Source organism: Megascapheus bottae, chromosome 37 (assembly GCF_031878675.1).
Source record: "Megascapheus bottae isolate mThoBot1 chromosome 37, mThoBot2.hap1, whole genome shotgun sequence".
NCBI lineage: Eukaryota > Metazoa > Chordata > Mammalia > Rodentia > Geomyidae > Megascapheus > Megascapheus bottae.
This window is the reverse complement of record NC_143545.1, coordinates 4,515,835-4,536,659: the sequence shown is the minus strand read 5'-3', so window position 1 is coordinate 4,536,659 and position 20,825 is coordinate 4,515,835. Positions and strand designations below refer to the sequence as shown.

The window sequence follows — 20,825 nt, the reverse complement described above, 5'->3', positions numbered from 1 at the left end:
GGTGCTGGGCCATATATCTTTTTATATTATTATTGTTGGCAGTCCTGGGGCTTGAGCTCAGGGCCTGGGCACTGTCCTTCTCTCAAGGCTGGTGCTCTACCTCTTGAGCAGCAGCTCCACTTCTGGCTTTTGGTGTTCACTGGAGACCAGAGTCTCACAGACTTTCACACCTCAGTCTTCAGATCTCAGCGTCTTGAGCAGCTAGGATGACAGTGTGAGCCGCCAGCGCCCGGCTCCAGGATGTTTTATTTCAATCAGTATGACTCGTGTTATATTTCCAGCATGGGTTTTATTTCTCACAAATTGACTGTCCTATGCCAGAGGGACAGTCCTAGCCAGCTTGTCCTTCCTATTTTAATGTATGATTTCTTTGTCACTGTAACGATAACAGAATATGAATCTGGATGAGTCTTGCATCATGTGGAAATTCCCACGAGTATCAGAACAAATTGTACCTTGACAGTCATACCAAACCGTGCTTGTATGTCGTTTATCATTATTCAAATCCAGACATATTTATGACTAAAGTACGCTGTATTTTTTTTCTCGGTTGTGGGACCCAGCTTATACGTTGTATCATTAATGAAGCTGAGAGCAAGAACTTTTCCAAGTGATCTTTCAGAAAGAGAGTGGTTATGTCTGAATTTAATTTAGATAATAGAAGGTGGGCACAGTGGTACACACCTGTAATCCTAGCTACTCAGGAGGCTGAGATCTGAGGATCATGATTCAAAACCAGCCTAGGCAAGGAAGTCTGTGACACACCTATCTCCCAGGAACAAACCCAAAAAATATGGAAGTGGAGTTATGGCTCAAGTGGTAGAGCACCAGCCTTGAGTGAGAAATCCAAGTGACAGTACAGGTCCCGAGTTCCAACCTCAGCACCAAAATAACCATCTAAATTCAAGATCAATGAGCAAATGCACACTTCTTCCACGTGGAAATTAACATGCAGCCTGGGAATCCTTTGTCTTCGCAGGCTTGTTCACCTCTGGAAAATTTCCTGGCCCAAACTAAGACACCTCCATTGAGAAACAGGCTCCATCTTGCACCACACACCTGACACCTGGATTGTAGGATTATGTCACCAGGACTCACATGTCGAGATTGAACACAGAGACATTTCTCCACTTGCACGCCTTCTCTGGCAGCGTGTACTGTAGTCCAACTCAGTAGGGATGTCGACCATGTTTCAGAAAGTCCTGAAGAGATGACATGACTCTCTTTTTTGTGCCAGTGCCGGGACTTGACTTGAACTCAGGGCCTGGGTACTGTCTCAGCTCTTTTATTCAGTCTGGCTCTCTCTACCCCTTGAGCCATAGCTCCACTTCTAACATTTTGCTGGTTCATTGGGCATAAGAGTCTCAAGGGCCGAGAGTGTGGCCTAGTGTTAGAGTGCTTGCCTTGTATGCACAAAGTCCTGGGTTCAATTCCTTGGTATTACATACACAGAAAAGGCCAGAAGTGGGCTGTAGCTCAAGTGGCAGAGCACTAGCCTTGAGCAAGAAGTGTCCAAGGACAGTGGCCAGGCCCTGAGTTCAAGTGTCAGGACTGATAAAAAACAGAGCCTCCTGGTCTTTCTTGCCCTGGTTGGCATTGAACCTGAATCCTCAGCTTCCAGCCTTCTGAGTATCTGAGATTACAGACGTCAACACTAGCACTCAATCTAATCTCCCAATCGATAGATGAGACGTTTTCATGGTCTCTGTATGCAGTTTGGCAAGAAAATACAAAATAACTTTTAAAAGGTTATAGGGAAGTTGAGTGTAAAACACACCCACCCAAATCCTCCTCCTCCATCCCCCAGGTCCTCTGTGGGATGAGTCCAGGTCTCCCTCCACAGCCAGGGTCACCCTTGAATCAAACTCTCTGGATCCAACAGCGAGCGAGTGGGAGGGTGTATTTGTGAGTCTAGAACCTTCTCAGTGTCTGGTCAACCTAGGGTCACAGGACAGGGAATTAGAAGCATTCAGAGCCAGGAATGATGGAGCCCCGTGACTGAGGTCATGTTCCCATGGTGTGTGACCTGTCACCCGTCTCATGGCCTATGGTGTGTAAGTCAGCTGACCAGCAGAAATACCACTGGAGACATCCCCAAGCCAGCCTTGACTCAAGAACATACTTTTAATTGTACTGGTGTGTATGGGGGGTGGGGTGGAGGATGTGCCAGCACTGGGGCTTGAACTCAGGGCCTGAATGCTGTCTCTGAGCTTTTCACTCAAGACTGGTGCTCTACCACTTCAGCCACAGCTCAACTTCTGAGTTTTTGCTGGTACCTTGGAGATACCAGAATCTTGGACTTTCTTTTCCAGGCTGGCTTTGAAGCGCGATTCTCCATTCTAAATATCTTGAGTAGCTGAGATTATAAGCATGAGCCACTGGCACCTGACGCTTGACTTAATTAGGTGTCAAGAGTTAGAAGAGATTAGAAGGAGAATGACAGAAAACAAAGCTATAGGTTGAAATGACCTCGCTTAATTTCCACGTCCAGTGGTGGACAGCAAATTAGGAAATCTGTGTGAAGCTTTGTGCTGTAACTTATTTGGTCTAGTGTGACTCAGAAGGATTATTTTGTTGTTAGATGAAGAATTGGAACGAGGGAGAAGAGTGAAAAGATGAAAACGATCAAATCTCATTGAAGTGCCATGTCAGGGGCTGGCAACTCACTCTGCCATCCCAGCTAATCAGGAGGCTGAGATCCGAGGATCAGGGTTCTAAGCCAGCCCGGGGCAGAAATCCATAAACTTCTTATCTCCAACAAACCAGCAACGAGGCAGAAGTGGAGGTGTGGCCCAAGTGGTAGAGCACCACAAAAGCACAGGGACAGTGCCCAGGCCCTGAGTTCAAGCCCCAGGACCAACACACACACACACACACACACACACACAGAAGTGATCCCTTGCACTGCTAGGTAGACATGGTGAATTGAAACCATTTTACAACTTCTTGACGGTAAAGATAGTTGTGAAAATGAAAGACAGAACTGATGAGTTTCAGGTGGGAAATGTGTAAATCCCCCATCTTTTCAGATACTATGGGCCTTTGAAGGTGGCTGTGTCACCCACATATGTGGGTAATTGACTCATATTCCCCATGTGCTCTGACACCCCCACCCCCAGAGAACCCCGGAACAGAAGTGAGCAACTTTTCCCTCCAGTAGCATCACAGTACTTACTGTGAAATTTATTCATTGTACAGCAAATAAATACGGAGTCCCTATGCCCCAAAATATACAGGCTCTTTTTTCCCCCCCAATTCTAAGGCTTGAACTCCCTGCCTGGCCACTGTCCTTGAGATCTTTGGCTCGAGGCTGGCTTCGATCCCAGGTCCTCAGATGTCAGTCTTTTGCATAGCTGGGATTCTAGGCATGTGCTATTAGGATCCCAGCTACAAGCAGACAGTATGTAGAGAAGGAGACATGGGCTAGGAGAGAACTGGAGGCAGCTGGGCACTGGGCATAGAGGCTTGGTTTGCTGCAGATCCACTTTCTCTCTGCGTAGACCCTGGCACTGCTAATTCCAGCTTCATTCAAATAGGCGTATTCCCCAGAGCCTCGCACTTCCACCCTAGAGCCAAGCAGAAACACGTGCATTACTCACATTTGGGTACTTACTTGCTTTTGTTCATTCTTCTTTTCCTTTTTGTCAGGTGTGGGGTTAGAACTCTGGCCTGGGCCGCTGTCCTGAACTTTTGTGCTCAAGATGAGTCCTGCTCTCCCATTATGAGCCACAGCACCACTTCTGACCACTTCGGCTTTTTATCTCTTTTTTTTTTTTTTTTTTTTTTTTATGTGTGGTTCATGGGAGGTAAGAGTCATGGATTTTCCTGCCTTGGCTGGTTTCAAACTCTGATTCTCAGATTTCAGCCTCCTGTGTAGCTAGGATGACAGGTAAGAGCCACCAGCATGCAGCTTGTTGTCTGTAGGGGTTTTTTTTTTGTTGTTGTTTGTTTGTTTCATTTTTTGTGGGTCATGGGGCTTGAATTTGGCCTGCTTATTCTCCTTGAGATCTGCGGCTCAAGGCTACTACCCTACCTTTGAGCCAAGCCCCTCTTCCCCGGCTGGCTTTGAACCTTGATACTCAGATCTCAGCCTCCTGAGTAGCTAGGATTATAAGCATCAGCCACCGCACCCGGATTTGTTGTCTGTAGTTTTAGAAAAGTAAGAGACTAACAGAAGTTTGACATTGGTGATGAGCACTGCTGACTGAGTTACATTTCTTCTCCATTCTCAAAGTCCTGTGTGAATGCCACCTGTCTGTCCATCACCCGTCCATCCCAGTCACACTAACCACGCATTCATTCATGACCCACGGCCACCTGTGGGCTCCCTAGACGTGACCTTCACTCAGGCTCAACTGTTTCCAAAATGCAGAAAAATAAAACATCATCAACAACAACAAATCCATGCTGGGTTCCAGGACTCACAGCTGTCATCCAGCTACTCAGGAGGCTGAGATCTGAGGATCACAGTTCAAAGCCAGCCCTGCCAGCAAAGTCCATGAGACTCTAATCTCCAATAAACTCTTTAGCAAAAGCTGTAAGTGGCGCTGTCGCTCAAGTGCTGGAGCACTAGCCTTGAGCAAAACCTCAGGAACAAGGACGTAGGCCCTGAGTTCAAGCCCCAGTCCTGACCCAAAACAAACAAGCCAAAAGATGGTTGAAAACATACAAGTTGGTGAAGTCTGTGCTGTCTGCCCACTTCCAGCTGTGCTTTGAGGATTCTCTTCTCAGTCCAATCCAATGATCGTACGAATCTTTGTGTCTTTTCAAGAAATTCTGTAATAAAACACAGTGAGTTGAAAATGAGAGTCCTTGTCTTTTGGATGTCTTTTGTTTTTCTGACAAAGGCAGACTTCAAACTGTGATCTCACATCTCAGCCTCTAATAATTCTTTTTCTTTTCTTTGTGTGTATGTGCCAATCTGACTTGCACAATTTGGCTTGTAACTTCAATCCTCCCATCTCAGCCTCCTGAGTAGCTGGATGACAGCGTGAGCTCCTGGCGCCCAACCCTTTAACTTCACACAACCTCTCCAAGTCAGGGTGGGGTGTCTTTAGCATGTCACAGAGAACAGGAACCCCAAAAGCATTTCTTACCAGGTCCTGGATGGTGTCAAAGGTGGCCAGATTGGCTTCAAAGGAGACACAAAAGTCCTGACTGGACGTCCAGTTCCTTGTATCCTCAGAAAAATAGAAACACTGATTCCCAAAGCCAATCCACTCTCTTGGACAGGAAGAATACAGGCTGTGCTCTGGAATGCGGCTTTCTGCTTGGTTCCCTAACACACAATGGATTTGCTTTATAATCAGTCTTCTGTTTTCTGTGCCTGTCCTCGGGCCTAAGCCACACATTGGTCATTCAAAGCCACTCACCTGCTAGAATCACCGTTAGCACAACTGTCGTCCCTAACAGAAGCACAATAGTCAACACACAGCAGTGGAATTTGGCCGGGGTGATTTGTGATGATATTCCTGGGTATTTTTCCTGGAGCCCCTTCACTGCACACAGAGAAAGAGGAGGGTTTGAATCCAAGGGTTTGAATCTAGAAGGAAAATAGTCCTAGCATTCCCTACTTGTGGCTTGTCCTGCTCAATTACCACCAAAGGCCATCTTGCAATGGTGGAAAAGGAAAGAATGGAGGAGTTCAGCAGTGGTGTCTCCTCCTGTAACCCCAGCTACTCAGGAGCCCGAGATGTGAGGGTGGCAGGCAGGGAAGTCTGGGAGACTCTTTATCTCCAAGGAGCCATGAAAAGGGCAGAAGGGGAGCTGTGGCTCCAGTGCCAGGGCAGCAGCCTTGAGACAAAGCTTAGAGACAGGATCCAGGTCCTGAGTTCAAACCCCAGCTTGATCATGTAATCAATTGTAGATATTATAAATATGTCATAATGTATGACATCCTATATCACACGGTCTATTATGAATGTATACTCTATTGTATTATACTATTGTGCATATATACTTTTTTTTCTTTTGTCAGTCATGGAGCTAGAACCCAGGGTCTGTGTGCTGTGCCAGAGCTTTTTTCCTTAAGAATAGGACTCTAGCACTTTGAGCCTCAGCACCATTTCTGATTTTCTCATGGTTCATTGGAGATGAGAGTCTCATGGACTTTCCTGCCTGGGCTGGCTTTGAACTGTGATCCTCAGAACTCAGCTTCCTGAGTAGCCAGGATGACAGGTGCGAGCCACCAGCACCTGGCTATATATCCTCATATAGATAGATAGTATATCCATCATACTGTACATTAGTTGAGGCTATATCATATATCATGATATACGGTAAATAGTAAGTGTTTTATTGTCAAGTTACAGCAGGCAGAGAGACTGAGCCCTAGTTCCAGGCATTATTTCTGGCTAACACCAATGGGCAGCCAGTTTAGAACATGGCAGCTCAGCACAGGGTGCCAACTTACCCAAATCCTGAGCACGTATGCCCGCACACACATATGTCTTGCTTTTTCTCTTGCCCTTGCTCAAGCCCTGTCCTCACTACCAGGTTTCTGGAAGATTCTGCTCCCCAGAGGCTCAGTTCAAGGCCAGCACTAGAGCAAGGAGGAAAAAATAGCCCAGAAAGAACTGTGTTGATGAGAACCCAAAAAAACTACATTTCCTGTCCTGCTTCCTTCAGACATCAACAGGTCATGTAATTCTCTAGGGTCAAGTGTTATTTCCCATTAGCTTTGCTGTGTGTGTGTGTGTGTGTGTGTGTGGTTCTTGACGACAGGCAGGCCTCAAGTCTAGCTTTTTGGTGGTTTATTGGAGATAAGAGTCTCTTGGAGTGGCTGGGAAGGTGTCTAGTGGTACAGTGCTTGCCTAGCAGGCATGAAGCCCTGGGTTTGATTCCTCAGTTCCACATACACAGAAAAAGCCAGAAGTGGTGCTATATGTGATCAAGTGATAGTGTGTCAGCCTTAGGCAAAAGAAGCTCAGGGACAACACCCAGGCCATGAGTTCAAAGCCCAGGACTGGAAAAGAAAAGGTCTCATGGACTTTGCTGCCTGGGCTTTCTTCAAACTATGATCGTCAGATCTCAGCCTCCTGAGTAGGTGGGAGGACAGGTGGGAGCCACTGGAGTCTGGTTTGAAAGCAAATTCCGCAAGGGTTGCAATATACATTGCAATACTGTCCCATTGCAAATGAGGTCAGGTAATAATCTGGGAAAGAGGAACAAGATGGAAGAGGAAGAAAAAAAAAGAAGTAGAAGAAGAGGAACTAGAAGAGGAAGGAGAGGAATGTTATCCTAACTCAAGTCACACATCCCAGATCTAACCTTCCCTCCCTCTGTCCCAGCCTAGCTGCCTTTGTGGGAGACTTCAACCCTAATGCAAGTTACCTGCTGGCCTGCTTTTTGGGTCGTCTGTGGAAGGCAGATCTTCCTGTAACATTCCCACGGAGGCTTCTGTCATTTTCCCTCCTTGTTCTTTTTAGGAAGAACTGACTGGAGCCAGGGATTAAGGATTTAACCTTGGCCTTCACCAGGGTTACATGGCAGCTGGTAAACAGATTCTTCCATCATTCTTCTGCCTTTCCTGGCTCCTAGTCCTGACAGAGAAAACCAACAAACAAAAAACAAAAACAAGAACAAGATTGGAATGAGAATGTGAAATTCAGTGGATTTGAAATGAAATGACTGATGTGTCAGAAAACATGTTAAAATGTCTCAGTGCATTTCAACTTAGACACATTTAAACCAGGATGGGATACAAGCGGGATGGTTGAGGGTGGCAGTTAGACTTCCTACTGACATCCACTAAAATAATAATAATCATAGCCAGACAACCACCTGAGATCCATCATTATTATTTTTATTATCATTATTATTTGCCGATCCTGGGACTTGAACTCATGGTCTGGGCACTGTTCCTGAGCTTTCTCAAGGCTAGCGCTGTACCACTTGAGCCAAAGCTGCACTTCTTTCTCTTTCTAGGTCTGTGGTACTGAGGAATGGAAACCAGGGCTTCATGCATGCTAGACAAGCACTACCACTAGGCCACCTTAAAAATAAATAAATAAATAAATAAAACCAGCCCTCCCTCCCGGCAAAAAGAGAAAGACAAAGAAGAACCAATAAATAAATAAATAAATAAACAAAGTACACTCCTAGAGCATGAACGGATAGGAGTATGACCCAATTCCTAGAGAAGTGCCCAAGAATGAAAAGAAAACAAAACAACAACAAAAAAACACCACCTCTAACTGTCAGTAACAGACTGAAGATGGCAGTTATCGTAAGGCTAGACAGCAGGCAGACTCTGAAAAGTATTCCTGAAGCCCAAAGAGGAGGAAAATGCTGCAAGCACAGCAGGACTGCAGACAGGGCCACACTTACCCACCAGAATTCAGTCCTCAGAACCAAACTGCAGACTCCAGAAGCCGCTGAGTACTGCATAATATGACCAGGATGAAGAGGAGGAGGCTGAGGGCTACCCAGACAACAGGTTTCCTGAGCAGAGGGAGGCGGAGTCACCCCGCCCACCACACTGAACCAAAGCACCAAACCCCAAGCAGGAAATCCACACAGCAGTTGCTGCAGTTCAGTATGCAACTTGAAGCTGCTGAACCCTAAAAACATATGTACATAGATGATGTGTAAAAAATGCACACACACGCAAATATACATATACATGAAATATATAATACATACAAATACACTGCATAAATATAAAAGTATACATAATCTATAAAGATATATAGACATTTTATATATTACATATAAATATATGTAATAATATAAAATATATAAAATGACATGGCTTATATAAATATTTTTTTTCAACAACATGCAAACAGTTAATAAAACTCTGGGCTACCCTGGAATGAAACTCATACATATGTAATATATATAACATATAATTATATACATATATATATTTTGCCAGTCCTGGGGCTTGAACTCAGGGCTGTCCCTGAGCTTTTTCCCTCAAGACTGGTGCTCTACCACTTGAGCCACAGCTCCACTTCTGAGTTTTTGCTGGTATCTTGGAGATACCAGGTTCTTGGACTTTCTTTTCCAGGCTGGCTTTGAACTGTGATTCTCCTATCTAAATATCTTGAGTAGCTGAGATTATAGGCATGAGCCACTGGCACCCGTCACTTGATTTAGTTAGGTGTCTAAGTTAGAAGAGATTAGAAGGAGAATGGGCTGAAATGACCTCGCTTAATTTCCATGTCCAGTGGTGGACAGAAAATTAGGAAATCTGTGTGAAGCTTTGTGTTGTAATTTATTTGGTCGAGTGTGACTCAGAAGGATTATTTCGTTGTTAGATGAAGAATTGGAATGAGGGAGAGGAGTGGAAAAGATGAAAACGATCAAGACTCATTGAAGTGCCATGCCAGGGGCTGGCAATGCACTCTGCCATCCCAGCTAGTCAGGAGGCTGAGATCCGAGGATCAGGGTTCCAAGCCAGCCCGGGGCAGAAATCCATAAACTTCTTATCTCCAACAAACCAGCAACGAGGCAGAAGTGGAGGTGTGGCCCAAGTGGTAGAGCACCACAAAAGCACAGGGACAGTGCCCAGGCCCTGAGTTCAAGCCCCAGGACCAACACACACACACACACACAGAAATGATGCCTTGCACTCCTAGGTAGACATGGTGAATTAAAACTTTTTTACAACTTCTTTTTTGCATATATTGTTTATTGAAATTAATATTAATGTTATTGTTAATATTATATTCTCCAGGTAGAAGGTGCATTATTACTTCACAAACATTGACACCCTTTCTCATGTCTTGGTCCCGTTTCCCTGCCCTTACCACCGCCCTTTTTACAACTTCTTGAAGGTAAAGATAATGGAGAAAATGAAAGACAGAACTGCAATGAGTTTCAGGTGGGAAATGTGTAAATCCCTCATCTTTTCAGATACTGCGGGCCTTTGAAGGTGGCTGTGTCACCACACGTGTGGGTAATTGACTCATATTCCCCAGGTGCTCTGACACCCCCACCCCCAGAGAACCCCGGAACAGAAGTGAGCAACTTTTCCCTCCGCTAGCATCACTGTGCCCACCCTGAACTTCATTCATTGTACAGCAAACCAATATGGGTGCACGGTACCCCCTGCCCCCCAAAATGCAGGGTTTTTTGTTGCTGTTGTTGTTTTTCTCAATCCTGAGGCTTGAACTCCCTGCCTAGCCACTGTCCCTCAGATCTTTGGTTCAAGGCTGGCTTCGAACCCACGTCCTCAGCTGTTGGGGCCTGATCACCGTCTCTGGGGCCTGTTCACATTCTGGCTCAGTGGCCATTAAAGGGCTTTGTCCAGGCATTCCTCGCAGACCTCTCGAGGTGTTTCTGTGTACGTGACTCACCTGAATCCCTAGCGCAGGGCCGCAGTCCTCACACGCTTTCTTGCACCAGTCCTGCCCAGTAAAAACCTGAAAGTTTGCCCTGACCCTTAGTGATAGCACCTTGGCCTTTTCTCTATTGGGTCCTTTTTTTTTTTTTTTTTTTTTTGTCAGTTCTGGGCCTGAGCACTGTCCTTGGACTTTGTCAAGGCTAGAGCTCTACCAATTGAGCCTCAGCACCACTTCCAGCTTTTTTCTGTGCATGTGGTACCGAGGAATCAAACCCAGGTCTTTGTGCATGCGAGGCAAGCACTCTACCACTAGGCTAAACTCCCGGCCCTTATTGGGTCCTTTCTGCTTTTCTACCTCCTTTTTCCCCCACAGTATATAACTAAATACCCAATGCAATAAATAAAGGGAGATCTGCTGCGCTTTCATGGCTGACACAGCTCCTGGCTCAGTGTTGCTTTCTCCCCCGCAGTTGGGGAGGGCTGGGTTACTTGCCATCTCCTCAGCTCCATGGGACTTCAGGCTGGCCCTGGGTGTCCCTGTCATACCTGTGTTGCTGGAGAGCAGCACTCAGATGTCAGTCTTTTGCGTAGCTGGGGTTCTAGGCATGAGCTATTAGGATCCCAGCTACAAGCAGACAGTATATGGAGGAGACACGGGGTAGGAGAGAGCTGGAGGCAGCTGGACACTGGGCGTAGAGGCTTGGTTTGCTGCAGATCCACTTTCTCTCTGCATAGACCCTGGCGCTGCTAATTCCAGCTTCATTCAAATAGGCGTATTCCCCAGAGCCTCGCACTTCCACCCTAGAGCCAAGCAGAAACACGTTCAGTACTCACATTTGGGTATTTACTTGCTTTTGTTCATTTTTCTTTTTGTCAGGTGTGGGGTTAGAACTCGGGGCCTGGGCCGCCATCCCTGAACTTTTGTGCTCAAGATGAGTCCTGTTCTCCCATTACGAGCCACAGCACCACTTCTGGCTTTTTTTTTTTTTTTTTTTTTTTTTTGTGGTTCTTGGGAGGTAAGAGTCTCATGGATTTTCCTGCCTTGGCTAGTTTCAAACTCTGATTCTCAGTTTTCAGCCTCTTGTGTAGCTAGGATGACAGGTGAGAGCCACCAGTACGCAGCTTGTTGTCTATAGGGTTTATTTTGTTTTTTGTTTTTTCATTTTTTGTGGGTCATGGGGCTTGAACTCAGCCTGGGTGCTCTCCTTGAAATCTTCAGCTGAAGGCTACCGCCCTACTCTTGAGCCAAGCCCCACTTCCCTGGCTGGCTTTGAACCTTGATACTCAGATCTCAGCCTTCTGAGTAGCTAGGATTATAAGCATGAGCCACCACACCCGGATTTGTTGTCTGTAGTTTTAACAGAAGTAAGAGACTAGCGGTCGTCTCACATTGGTGCTGAGCACTGCTGACTGAGTTGCGTTTCTTCTCCATTCTCAAAGTCCTGGTGTGAATGCCACCTGTCTATCCATCACCCGTCCATCCCAGTCACACTAACCACGCATTCATTCATGACCCACGGCCACTTGTGGGCTCCCTAGACGTGACCTTCACTCAGGCTCAACTGTTTCCAAAATGCAGAAAAATAAAACATCATCAACAACAACAAATCCATGCTGGGTTCCAGGACTCACAGCTGTCATCCAGCTACTCAGGAGGCTGAGATCTGAGGATCACAGTTCAAAGCCAGCCCTGGAAGAAAAGTCCATGAGACTCTTACCTCCAATAATACTATTTAGCAAAAGCTAGAAGCGGCGCTGTGGTTCAACTGATAGAGTGCTAGGCTTGAGCAAAACCTCAGGAACAAGGACCCAGGCTCTGAGTTCAAGCCCCAATCCTGACCCAAAACAAACAAGCCAAAAGATGGTTGACAACGTACAAGTTGGTGAAGTTTGTGTTGTCTGCCCACTTCCAACTGTGTTTTGAGGATTCTCTTCTAAGTCCAATCCAATGATCGTACAAATCTTTATGTCTTTTCAAGAAATTCTGTAATAAAACACAGTGAGTTGAAAATGAGAGTCCTTGTCTTTTGGATATATTTTGTTTTTCTGTCAAAGGCCGGCTTCAAACTGTGATCTCACATCTCAGCCTCTGAGAAGCTGTGTATTAGGACTAATAATTCTTTTTCTCTTCTTTGTGTGTATGTGCCAATCCGACTTTCACAATTTGTCTTGGAACTTCGATCCTCCCATCTCAGCCTCCTGGGTAGCTGGATGACAGCGTGAGCTCCTGGCGCCCAACCCTTTAACTTCACACAACCTCTCCAAGTCGCGGTGGGGTGTCTTTCTTACCAGGTCGTGGATGGTGTCAAAAGTGGCCAGATTGGCTCCAGAGGAGGCACAAAAGTCCTGACTGGACGTCCAGTTCCTTGTATCCTCAGAAAAATAGAAACACTGATTCCCAAAGCCAATCCACTCTCTTGGACAGGAAGAAAACAGGCTGTGCTGTGGAATGCGGCTTTCTGCTTGGTTCACTAAACACACAATGGATTTGCTTTATAATCAGTCTTCTGTTTTCTGTGCCCGTCCCAGGGCCTAAGCCACCCATTGGCCATTCAAAACCACTCACCTGCTAGAATCACCGTTAGTACAACTGTCATCATCCCTAACAGAAGCACAATAGTCAACAGACAGCAGTGGCGTTTGGCGGTGGTGATAAGCAACGATATTTCTGTGGGTTTTTCCTGGAGCTCCATCACTGCAAACAGGGACAAAGGAGGGTTTGAATCCAAGGGTTTGAATGTAGAAGGAAAATGATCATAGCATTTTCTCCTTGTGGCTTGTCCTGCTCAATTACCACCAAAGGCCATCTTGCAATGGTGGAAATGGAAAGAATGGAGGAGCTGAGCACTGGTGTCTCCTCCTGTAACCGCAGCTACTCAGGAGCCCGAGATTAAGCGTGTCAGCAGGAAAGTCTAGGAGACTCTTTATCTCCAAGGAACCATGAAAAGGCCAGAAGAAGAGCTGTGGCTCCAGTGCCAGGGCAGCAGCCTTGAGACAAAGCTTAGAGACAGGATCCAGGTCCTGAGTTCAAACCCCTACGTGATCATGTAATAGACAGTAGATATTATAAATATATGTCATAATGTATGACATATCACATGGTCTATTATAAATGTATGCTCTATTATGCGTATGTATATACTATTATGCGTATATACTTTTTTTTTGGTCAGTCATGCAGCTTGAACTCAGATCCTGTGTGCTTTCCCAGAGCTTTTTCCCTCAAGGCTAGCACTCTACCACTTTGAGCCTCAGCACCACTTCTGATTTTCTGATGGTTCATTGGAGATAAGAGTCTCATGGACTTTTTCTGCCTGGGCTTTGAACTGTGATCCTCAGATCTCAGCCTCCTGAATAGCCAGGATGACAGGTGCGAGCCACCAGCACCCGGCTATATATCCTCGTGTAGATAGATAGTATATTCATCATGGTATATATTATTTGAGGCCATATTATATATCATGATATATGGTAAGTACTATATTATATTGTATATAGTATGTAATATAGCCTATATAATAAAATACACAGTAAATACTATGCAAAATATATGAAATACTAAATAATTTAGTATTTAGCATGGATAAGACGTATATATGTATGTTATATATGTTAGAATATATATCATACACAATGAGCAATCTTTATTGTAAGTGCTTTATTGTCAAGTTACAGCAGGCAGAGGGACTGAGCCCCAGTTCCAGGCATTATTTCTGGCTAACACCAATGGGCAGCCAGTTTAGAACATGGCAGCTCAGCACAGGGTGCCAACTTACCCAAATCCTGAGCACGTATGCCCACACACACATATGTCTTGCTTTTTCTCTTGCCCTTGCTCAAGCCCTGTCCTCCCTACCAGGTTTCTGGAAGATTCTGCTCCGAGGCTCAGTTCAAGGCCAGCACTAGAGCAGGGAGGACAAAATAGCCCAGAAAGAACTGTGTTTATGAGAACCCCCCAAAAACTACATTTCCTGCCCTGCTTCCTTCAGATATCAACAGGTGATATAGTTCAGTGGTGTCAGCCACTATTTTCCATTAGCTTTGCTCACTCTGTGTGTGTGTGTGTGTGTGTGGTTGCTGACGACAGGCAGGCCTCAAGTGTAGCTTTTTGGTGATTTATTAGAAATAAAGAGTCTCTTGGCGTGGCTGGGAAGGTGGCCTAGTGGTAGAGTGCTTGCCTAGCAGGCATGAAGCCCTGGGTTTGATTCCTCAGTTCCACATACACAGAAAAAGCCAGTAGTAGTACTATGTATGGATCAAGTGAGTGTGCCAGCCTTGGGCAAAAGAAGGTCAGGGACAACACCCAGGCCATGAGTTCAAATCTCAGGACTGGGGGAAAAAAAGGTCTCATGGACTTTGCTGCCTGGGCTTATTTCAAACTATGATCATCAGATCTCAGCCTCCTGAGTAGCTGGGATGACAGGTGTGAGCCACTGGAGTCTGGTTTGAAAGCAAATTTTGCATGGGTTGTAGTGTACATTGCAATCCTGCCCCATTGCAAATGAGGTCAGATAGTAATCTGGGAAAGAGGAACAAGAAGGAAGAGGAGGAGGAGGAGGAGGAAAAAGAAGGAGAAGGAGGAGAAGGAGGAGGAAGAAAGAAGAAGAATGTTACCCCAACTCAAGACACACATCCCAGATCTAACCTTCCCTCATCCCAGATCTGACCTTCCCTCCTTCTGTCCCAGCCTAGCTGCCTTTGTGGGAGACTTCAATCCTAATGCAAGTTACCTGCTGGCCTGCTTTCTTGGTCGTCTGTGGAAGGCAGATCTTCCTGTAACATTCCCACGGAGGCTTCTGTCATTTTCCCTCCTTGTTCTTTTAGTCAGAACTGCCTGGAGCCTGGGATTAAGGAGGTAACCTTGGCCTTCTCCAGGGTTACATGGCAGCTGGTAAACAGATTCTCCACCTGCCTTCTGCCTTTCCTGGCTCCTAGTCCTGACAGAGAAAACTAAAACAAAAAATAAAAACAAAATCAAAACAAGATTGAAATCAGGATGTGAAATTCAATGGATTAGACATGAAATGACTGATGTGTCAGAAAATATTTTAAAATGTCCCAATGCATTTCAATTTAGATACATTTAAACCAGATGGAATACAAGGGGATGATTGAGGGTGTCAGACTTTCCCAATAAGATCCACTAAAATAATAATAATAAATAATAATAATAAAAGCCAGACAACCACCTTGGATTCATTATTATTATTATTATTATTATTATTATTTGCCAGTCCTGGGACTTGAACTCATGGCCTGGCCACTGTCCCTCAGCTTTCTCAAGGCTAGAACTCTACCACTTGAGCCACAGCTGCACCTCTTTCTCTTTGTATGTCTGTGGTACTGAGGAATGAAAACCAGAGTTTCGTGCATGCTACGCAAGCACTCTACCCCTAAGCCACCTTCCCAGTTCCCCGAGATCCATTTTTCATATAATAATAATAATAATAATAATAATAATGATAATAATAACAAGCCAGAGTGGAGTGGAGTGAAGTGGCTCAAGAGGTAGGGTGCCAGCCTCTAGTGAAAAAGCTCAGGGACAGCACACCTAAAACATATTAAAAAGGAGAGAAGGAAATTTAGCCTAATGTTAGAGTGTTTGTCTTGTATGCATGATGACCTGGGTTCAGTTCCTTGGTAACACATATATTGAAAAGAAAAAATGCCAGAAGTGGTGCTGTGGCTCAGGTGTTAGAGAACTAGCCTTGAGAAAGCTCAAGGACCGTACTCAGGCCCTGAGCTCAAGCCCAGGACTGGCAAAAAAAAAAAAAAAAATTTTTAAAGAAAAGAAAAGCCCACCTTCCCCCCAAAAAGCAAGAAAAGAAAGACAAAGAAGAAACACCAAAATAAATAAATAAATAAACTCCTAAAGCATGAAGGGATAGGAGTATGACTCAAATACTGGAGAAGTGCCTGAGAATGGAAAGAAAAGAAAAAAAAAATTTTTTTAAAGCAGACTCTACTAGTAACAGACTGAAAATGGCAGTTGTTCTAAGGCTAGACAGCAGGCAGTCTCTGAAAAGTATTCTTGAAGCCCAGAAGCAGAGAAAAACACGGCAAGCACAGCAGGACTGCAGACAGGGTTCTACTTACACTCCAGAATTCAGTCCCCAGAACCAAAATTCATTCTCCAGAAGCCACTGAGCACTGCAGAGTAGAGAAAAGATGAGGAGGACAAGGACGACAAAGAAAAAGTGTGGACTAATCACAAAACAGAAAGGATTCCTGAGCAGAGGAAGGCGGAGTCGCCCCGCCCACCACGACAGCCCAAAGCAGAAAACCCCAAGCAGGAAATCCACACAGACTTCACTGCAGCTGCTGCAGTTTAGTATGCAACTTGAAGCTACTGAACTCTAAAAATATATTTACATAGATAATGTGTAAAAAATGCACATAGATGCAAATACATATAAATAAAATATGTAATACAAATACAATTCATAAATATAAAAGTATACATAATTTTAAGGATATATACATAGTTTATATATTACATACATATATATGTAACAATATAAAACATAACATGGCTTATTATATATTTTTTCAACAAGATGCAAACAGTTAATAAAAGTCTGGGCTACCCTGGAATGAAACTCATATATATATATATATATATATATATATATATATATATATATATATATATATATATTGCGAGTCCTGGGGCTTGAACTCAGGTCCTGGGCACTGTCCTTCAACTCTTTTTGCTCAAGGCTAGAGCTCCACCACTAGAGCCACAGAACCACTTCCCCCATTTTCTGAACATGTGGTACTGAAGAATCAAATCTAGGGCTTCCTGCATGCTTGACAAGCACTCTACCACTAGGCCACGCTCGGAGCCCCTATATAGATAGATAGATATAGAGATAGATAGATAGATAGATACCTTTTTCAAAGAAGATGCAAACTGTTAATAAATCTGGGCTGCACTGGCGATGTAGCTGATATACATACATAATACATGAATCTGTATGTCTATATTGAAGGAGGCAAAGCCTAAGTAACCCCTCCAGCCCTAAAAGTAGGGAAGAAAAGACAAGATGTAAATGGTTAATAAAAGTCTGGGCTATGCTGGAGATGTAACATATATTATATATATATGTATGTATGTATATATATATATATATATATATAATTCTGATTCTTGAACTCGGGGCCTAGGCACTGTCCTTGAACACTATTTGTTCAAGGCTAGAGTCCACCACTAGAGCCACAGCACCATTAACAGCTTTTTCTGAATATGTGGTACCAAGGAATCAAACCCAGGGCTGCAGTGGACATGTAGCTCATATATTAATATTATGTATAATATATAAATCTATATATATCTAAAACAAGATGCAAACTTAATAAAAGTCTGGAGATGTAGCTCATATATTAATATTATGCATAATATATAAATCTATCTAAAACAAGAAGCAAACTGTTAAAAGTCTGGAGCTGTAGCTCATATATATATGCATATATATGTACACATAATATATGAATCTGTGTGTCTAGATTGAAGGAGGAGGAGCTAAGTAACTTCTCGCAGCCATCCAGTTGGCTCTAGTGCTGAAAGCATGGAGGTGAGAGATGCTATTCACTGAATGCAGATGCCTCAGAGAAACACACATAACCCAAGCTAGGGAGGAGCTGAGCATCTGGAGAAGGCAGGGCTGCCATCTTGTCCCCAAGGTGGGGAAAGGTGGACCCCCTCCCAGGTGTGGGGTGGCACTTGACTGACAGATTCCTAGACCTGACAGTGCAGTGCCTGGGACTGGACTTTCCTGTGACCCCGCCCCTCTCCCTGACCCAGTGTAAGCCTGGACAAGCTTAGATGCATGAAGCCACAGCCATGTGTCTCCATGTTCGAGTCCTGTCTCCTGGCTGTTCTCTGGTCACTATGGCGTCCCGATCCAGCTCTTCATCAGAGCTGAGTTGGCTTGTTGGTGTTGTGTTTATTGTTTCTGGCATCTCTGGCCTGTTTCCTAACTGTGTTAAATGTGCTTTCTGGCTGCTGGTCTTTGAGACAGGAGTCTGTCATGCAGTCCCTGGCCTGGTAATAAAAGACTCCCCAGATTCGAACCCTCAGAATGTGGTTTTTCTGATCTGGAAGAAATGGTTTTATTGTCAAGATTCCAGACATAAACCTTTCTTTCTATGAAAGAGTAGAGTTTTTTTTATATATTTCAACATTCATAATTTTTTTTTGCTAATACTGGTGCTGAACTCAGGGACTAAGCGCTATCATTGGACTTTCTGAAGGCTAGAGCTCTACCACTTGAGCCACAGCACCACTTTTGGCTTTTTCTGTGTATGTGATACTGAGGTATTGAGCCCAGAGCTTTGTGCATGCTAGGCAAACACACTACCACTAGGCCACACTATCAGCCCCCCCCCCCGCAAATATATATATATATATATACACATATATATATTTATTTATTTATATATTTAAAACAGGAATGGAACTGTTAATAAGTGACTGGGCTACTCTCAAGATGCAGCTCAGTCTCTAAGCCAGGGTGAGGTTTAAGCTGGACAGAAAAGGGCAAAATGAAGCACAGTCAGCTAACATAAGGAAGCCAGCGCTGTGGCTCACATCTGTAACCCTTATTACTCAGGAGGATCAGGGTTCAAAGCCAGCCTGGGCACTGAAGTCCCTGAGACTCTTATCTCCAAGTAACCACTAGAAAAGCAGAAGTGGCCCTGAAACTTAAGGATTAGGGTGGTAGCCTTGAGTGGAAGAGCTCAGAGACAGCGCCCAGGCTCAGAGTTCAAGCCCCATGACCCACAAAAACAAAAAACAAAAAACAAGAAGTGTTCCTGTGGCTCAAGCCTTGAGAAAGAAGATTAAGAAAGCAAAAGTCATTTTAGAGGAAATGAATCAGGATTACTAAAGGAAACGGGAATGTGGTGTAGACAATGCAGAAATATGGTATTTAGAAACAAGTGCTATTTGTTCTGCAGACACAGCAGGATCAGGATGCATTCATTCCTCTCTCTAGGATTAACAGCTGTCAGATAGCATACCCCAAAGGCAGATGCCTCCCCCCCAACCTTATCTCAAGAATAAGCTTCTTTTTTATGGCAGGGTGCAATCTTTCCTGGAAGCTTGGAAAGCAACACCAGCTGTAATTAGAGCAAAGATAAAGCACCTGGCCTTGCATAACATTGAAGCCAGAACCCCTGCCTTTACCCTAAACACCCCAACAGCCAAGGAGCTGTGTGTCTCTGGGATATTTATACATCTCTGTCTTTCTCTGTCTGTCTGTCTCTGTCTCTGTGTTTCTCTCTGTCTCTCTCTCTCTCTCCCCATATGAGAGCACCTACATTCTTAAGAGTGTGCCAATGCCCTCCCTTCTGTTTGTCTGCCTTTTGTCTATTTGTCTCACTCCTGCCAAGTTTTCCTACCATTGTGATTTGTCCAGAATTTCAAATTCTGCCACCTATGTAAAGAACCCTAAGTGAACAGTTCCTATATTTTAAAGGCAAGCTTCACTAAACCCTCACCTCCATCTGGTGACAACGTCCTGAGTTCAAATCGTGCTACAGTAAAAGAAAAAAGAAGCCAGGCTGGGAGGTTGGCCTAGTGGTAGAGTGCTCGCCTAGCCTGCATGAAGACTCTGGGTTCAATCCCTCAGTGCCACTAACATAGAAAAAGCCTGAAATGGTGCTATGACTCAAGTGGTTGCCTTGAAAAATTCCAAGGACAGTGCTCTGGTCCTGAGTTCAAGCCAACATGGTGGTTCATGTCTGTAACCCTAGTTATACCCAAGATTGAGATCTGAGGACAGCAGTTCAAATTCAGCTTGGACAGGAAAAACAAGTCCAGCAGACTGAGCTCAACTTAACAAACAAACATGAGGGAACAGCTTTGAACAAAACAACAATAGAAGAAAGCTCAGGCATCAGGCACCCGTGGCTGGAGCCTGTTATCCTAGTAATAAGGAGGCTGAGAAGTGAGATCACAGTTCAAACTCAGCCTGGGCACTAAAGCCCATGAGAATCCTATCTCCAATTAACCACTAGAAACCCAGAAGTGGTACTGTGGCTGGCTCAAGTGGTAGAGCACCAGTCTTGAGTAAAAGAGCTCAGGGACAGTGCTCAGGCCCAGAGTTAAAGCCCCACAAGGGACCCACCCCACACACAAACAGAAAAGCTCAGAAACAGCCATGAAGCCCTGAGTTCAAACTCCAGGGTCTACACACACACACACTCACACACACACTCACACACACACACACGTGCGCGCAGCCAAAAGCAACAAAATCTCAATGTCTTTGCTCACTCTGGAGAAAGCTTCAGCATGGGGTTAAATTTCTCACTGGATATTTCTAGAATTGTACTCTCTAATTCTGTAATACAGACCTGCTGGCACTTGTAAACACATGGCCATCAAACTCAAATATGGACACTTATATGGGTCGTAATTACTGAAAAAGTACACACAAGCACACAAAGAGCAAACACTGCCTGCACTTGACCTTCTGAACAAGGAAAGAAATGTTAAACTTTATTCTCAGACGTGCGCCTGGCCCACGAG

The 20,825-nt window shown here is 44.6% G+C and overlaps 2 protein-coding genes across 2 annotated transcripts; both read right to left on the bottom strand.

The window, feature by feature from the left end:
• Nucleotides 1-2,751: 2,751 nt before the first annotated feature.
• Nucleotides 2,752-7,713, bottom strand: LOC150042114 (C-type lectin domain family 2 member D11-like). Its single transcript, XM_090325297.1, has 5 exons — nucleotides 7,333-7,713; nucleotides 5,373-5,498; nucleotides 5,097-5,278; nucleotides 4,670-4,776; nucleotides 2,752-3,566 (listed from the first exon to the last, which is right to left on the bottom strand). Exons 1-5 carry the CDS (start codon nucleotides 7,403-7,405, stop codon nucleotides 3,362-3,364), a joined length of 693 nt encoding a protein of 230 aa, XP_090181423.1. The 5' UTR covers nucleotides 7,406-7,713; the 3' UTR covers nucleotides 2,752-3,361.
• A 1,856-nt stretch (nucleotides 7,714-9,569) lies between these two features.
• On the bottom strand, nucleotides 9,570-13,098 carry LOC150042113 (C-type lectin domain family 2 member D11-like). The gene is made up of 5 exons (XM_090325168.1): nucleotides 13,086-13,098; nucleotides 12,858-12,986; nucleotides 12,581-12,762; nucleotides 12,169-12,275; nucleotides 9,570-11,092 (listed from the first exon to the last, which is right to left on the bottom strand). Exons 1-5 carry the CDS (start codon nucleotides 13,096-13,098, stop codon nucleotides 10,891-10,893), a joined length of 633 nt encoding a protein of 210 aa, XP_090181294.1. The 3' UTR covers nucleotides 9,570-10,890.
• Between the last annotated feature and the right edge of the window lie 7,727 nt (nucleotides 13,099-20,825).

What these genes read in the sequence shown, in the direction of transcription:
- LOC150042114 (XM_090325297.1), bottom strand. Translation starts at nt 7,405, where the DNA reads ATGACAGAAGCCTCCGTGGGAATGTTACAGGAAGATCTGCCTTCCACA. An exon ending in CCCAAAAAGCAGGCCAGCAG is followed by an intron (nt 5,499 to 7,332) that starts GTAACTTGCATT and finishes CTCTGTGTGCAG; the next exon opens with TGAAGGGGCTCCAGGAAAAA. An exon ending in GCTAACGGTGATTCTAGCAG is followed by an intron (nt 5,279 to 5,372) that starts GTGAGTGGCTTT and finishes ATTGTGTGTTAG; the next exon opens with GGAACCAAGCAGAAAGCCGC.
- LOC150042113 (XM_090325168.1), bottom strand. An exon ending in ACTAACGGTGATTCTAGCAG is followed by an intron (nt 12,763 to 12,857) that starts GTGAGTGGTTTT and finishes TTGTGTGTTTAG; the next exon opens with TGAACCAAGCAGAAAGCCGC. An exon ending in TTGACACCATCCACGACCTG is followed by an intron (nt 12,276 to 12,580) that starts GTAAGAAAGACA and finishes GTTTTATTACAG; the next exon opens with AATTTCTTGAAAAGACATAA.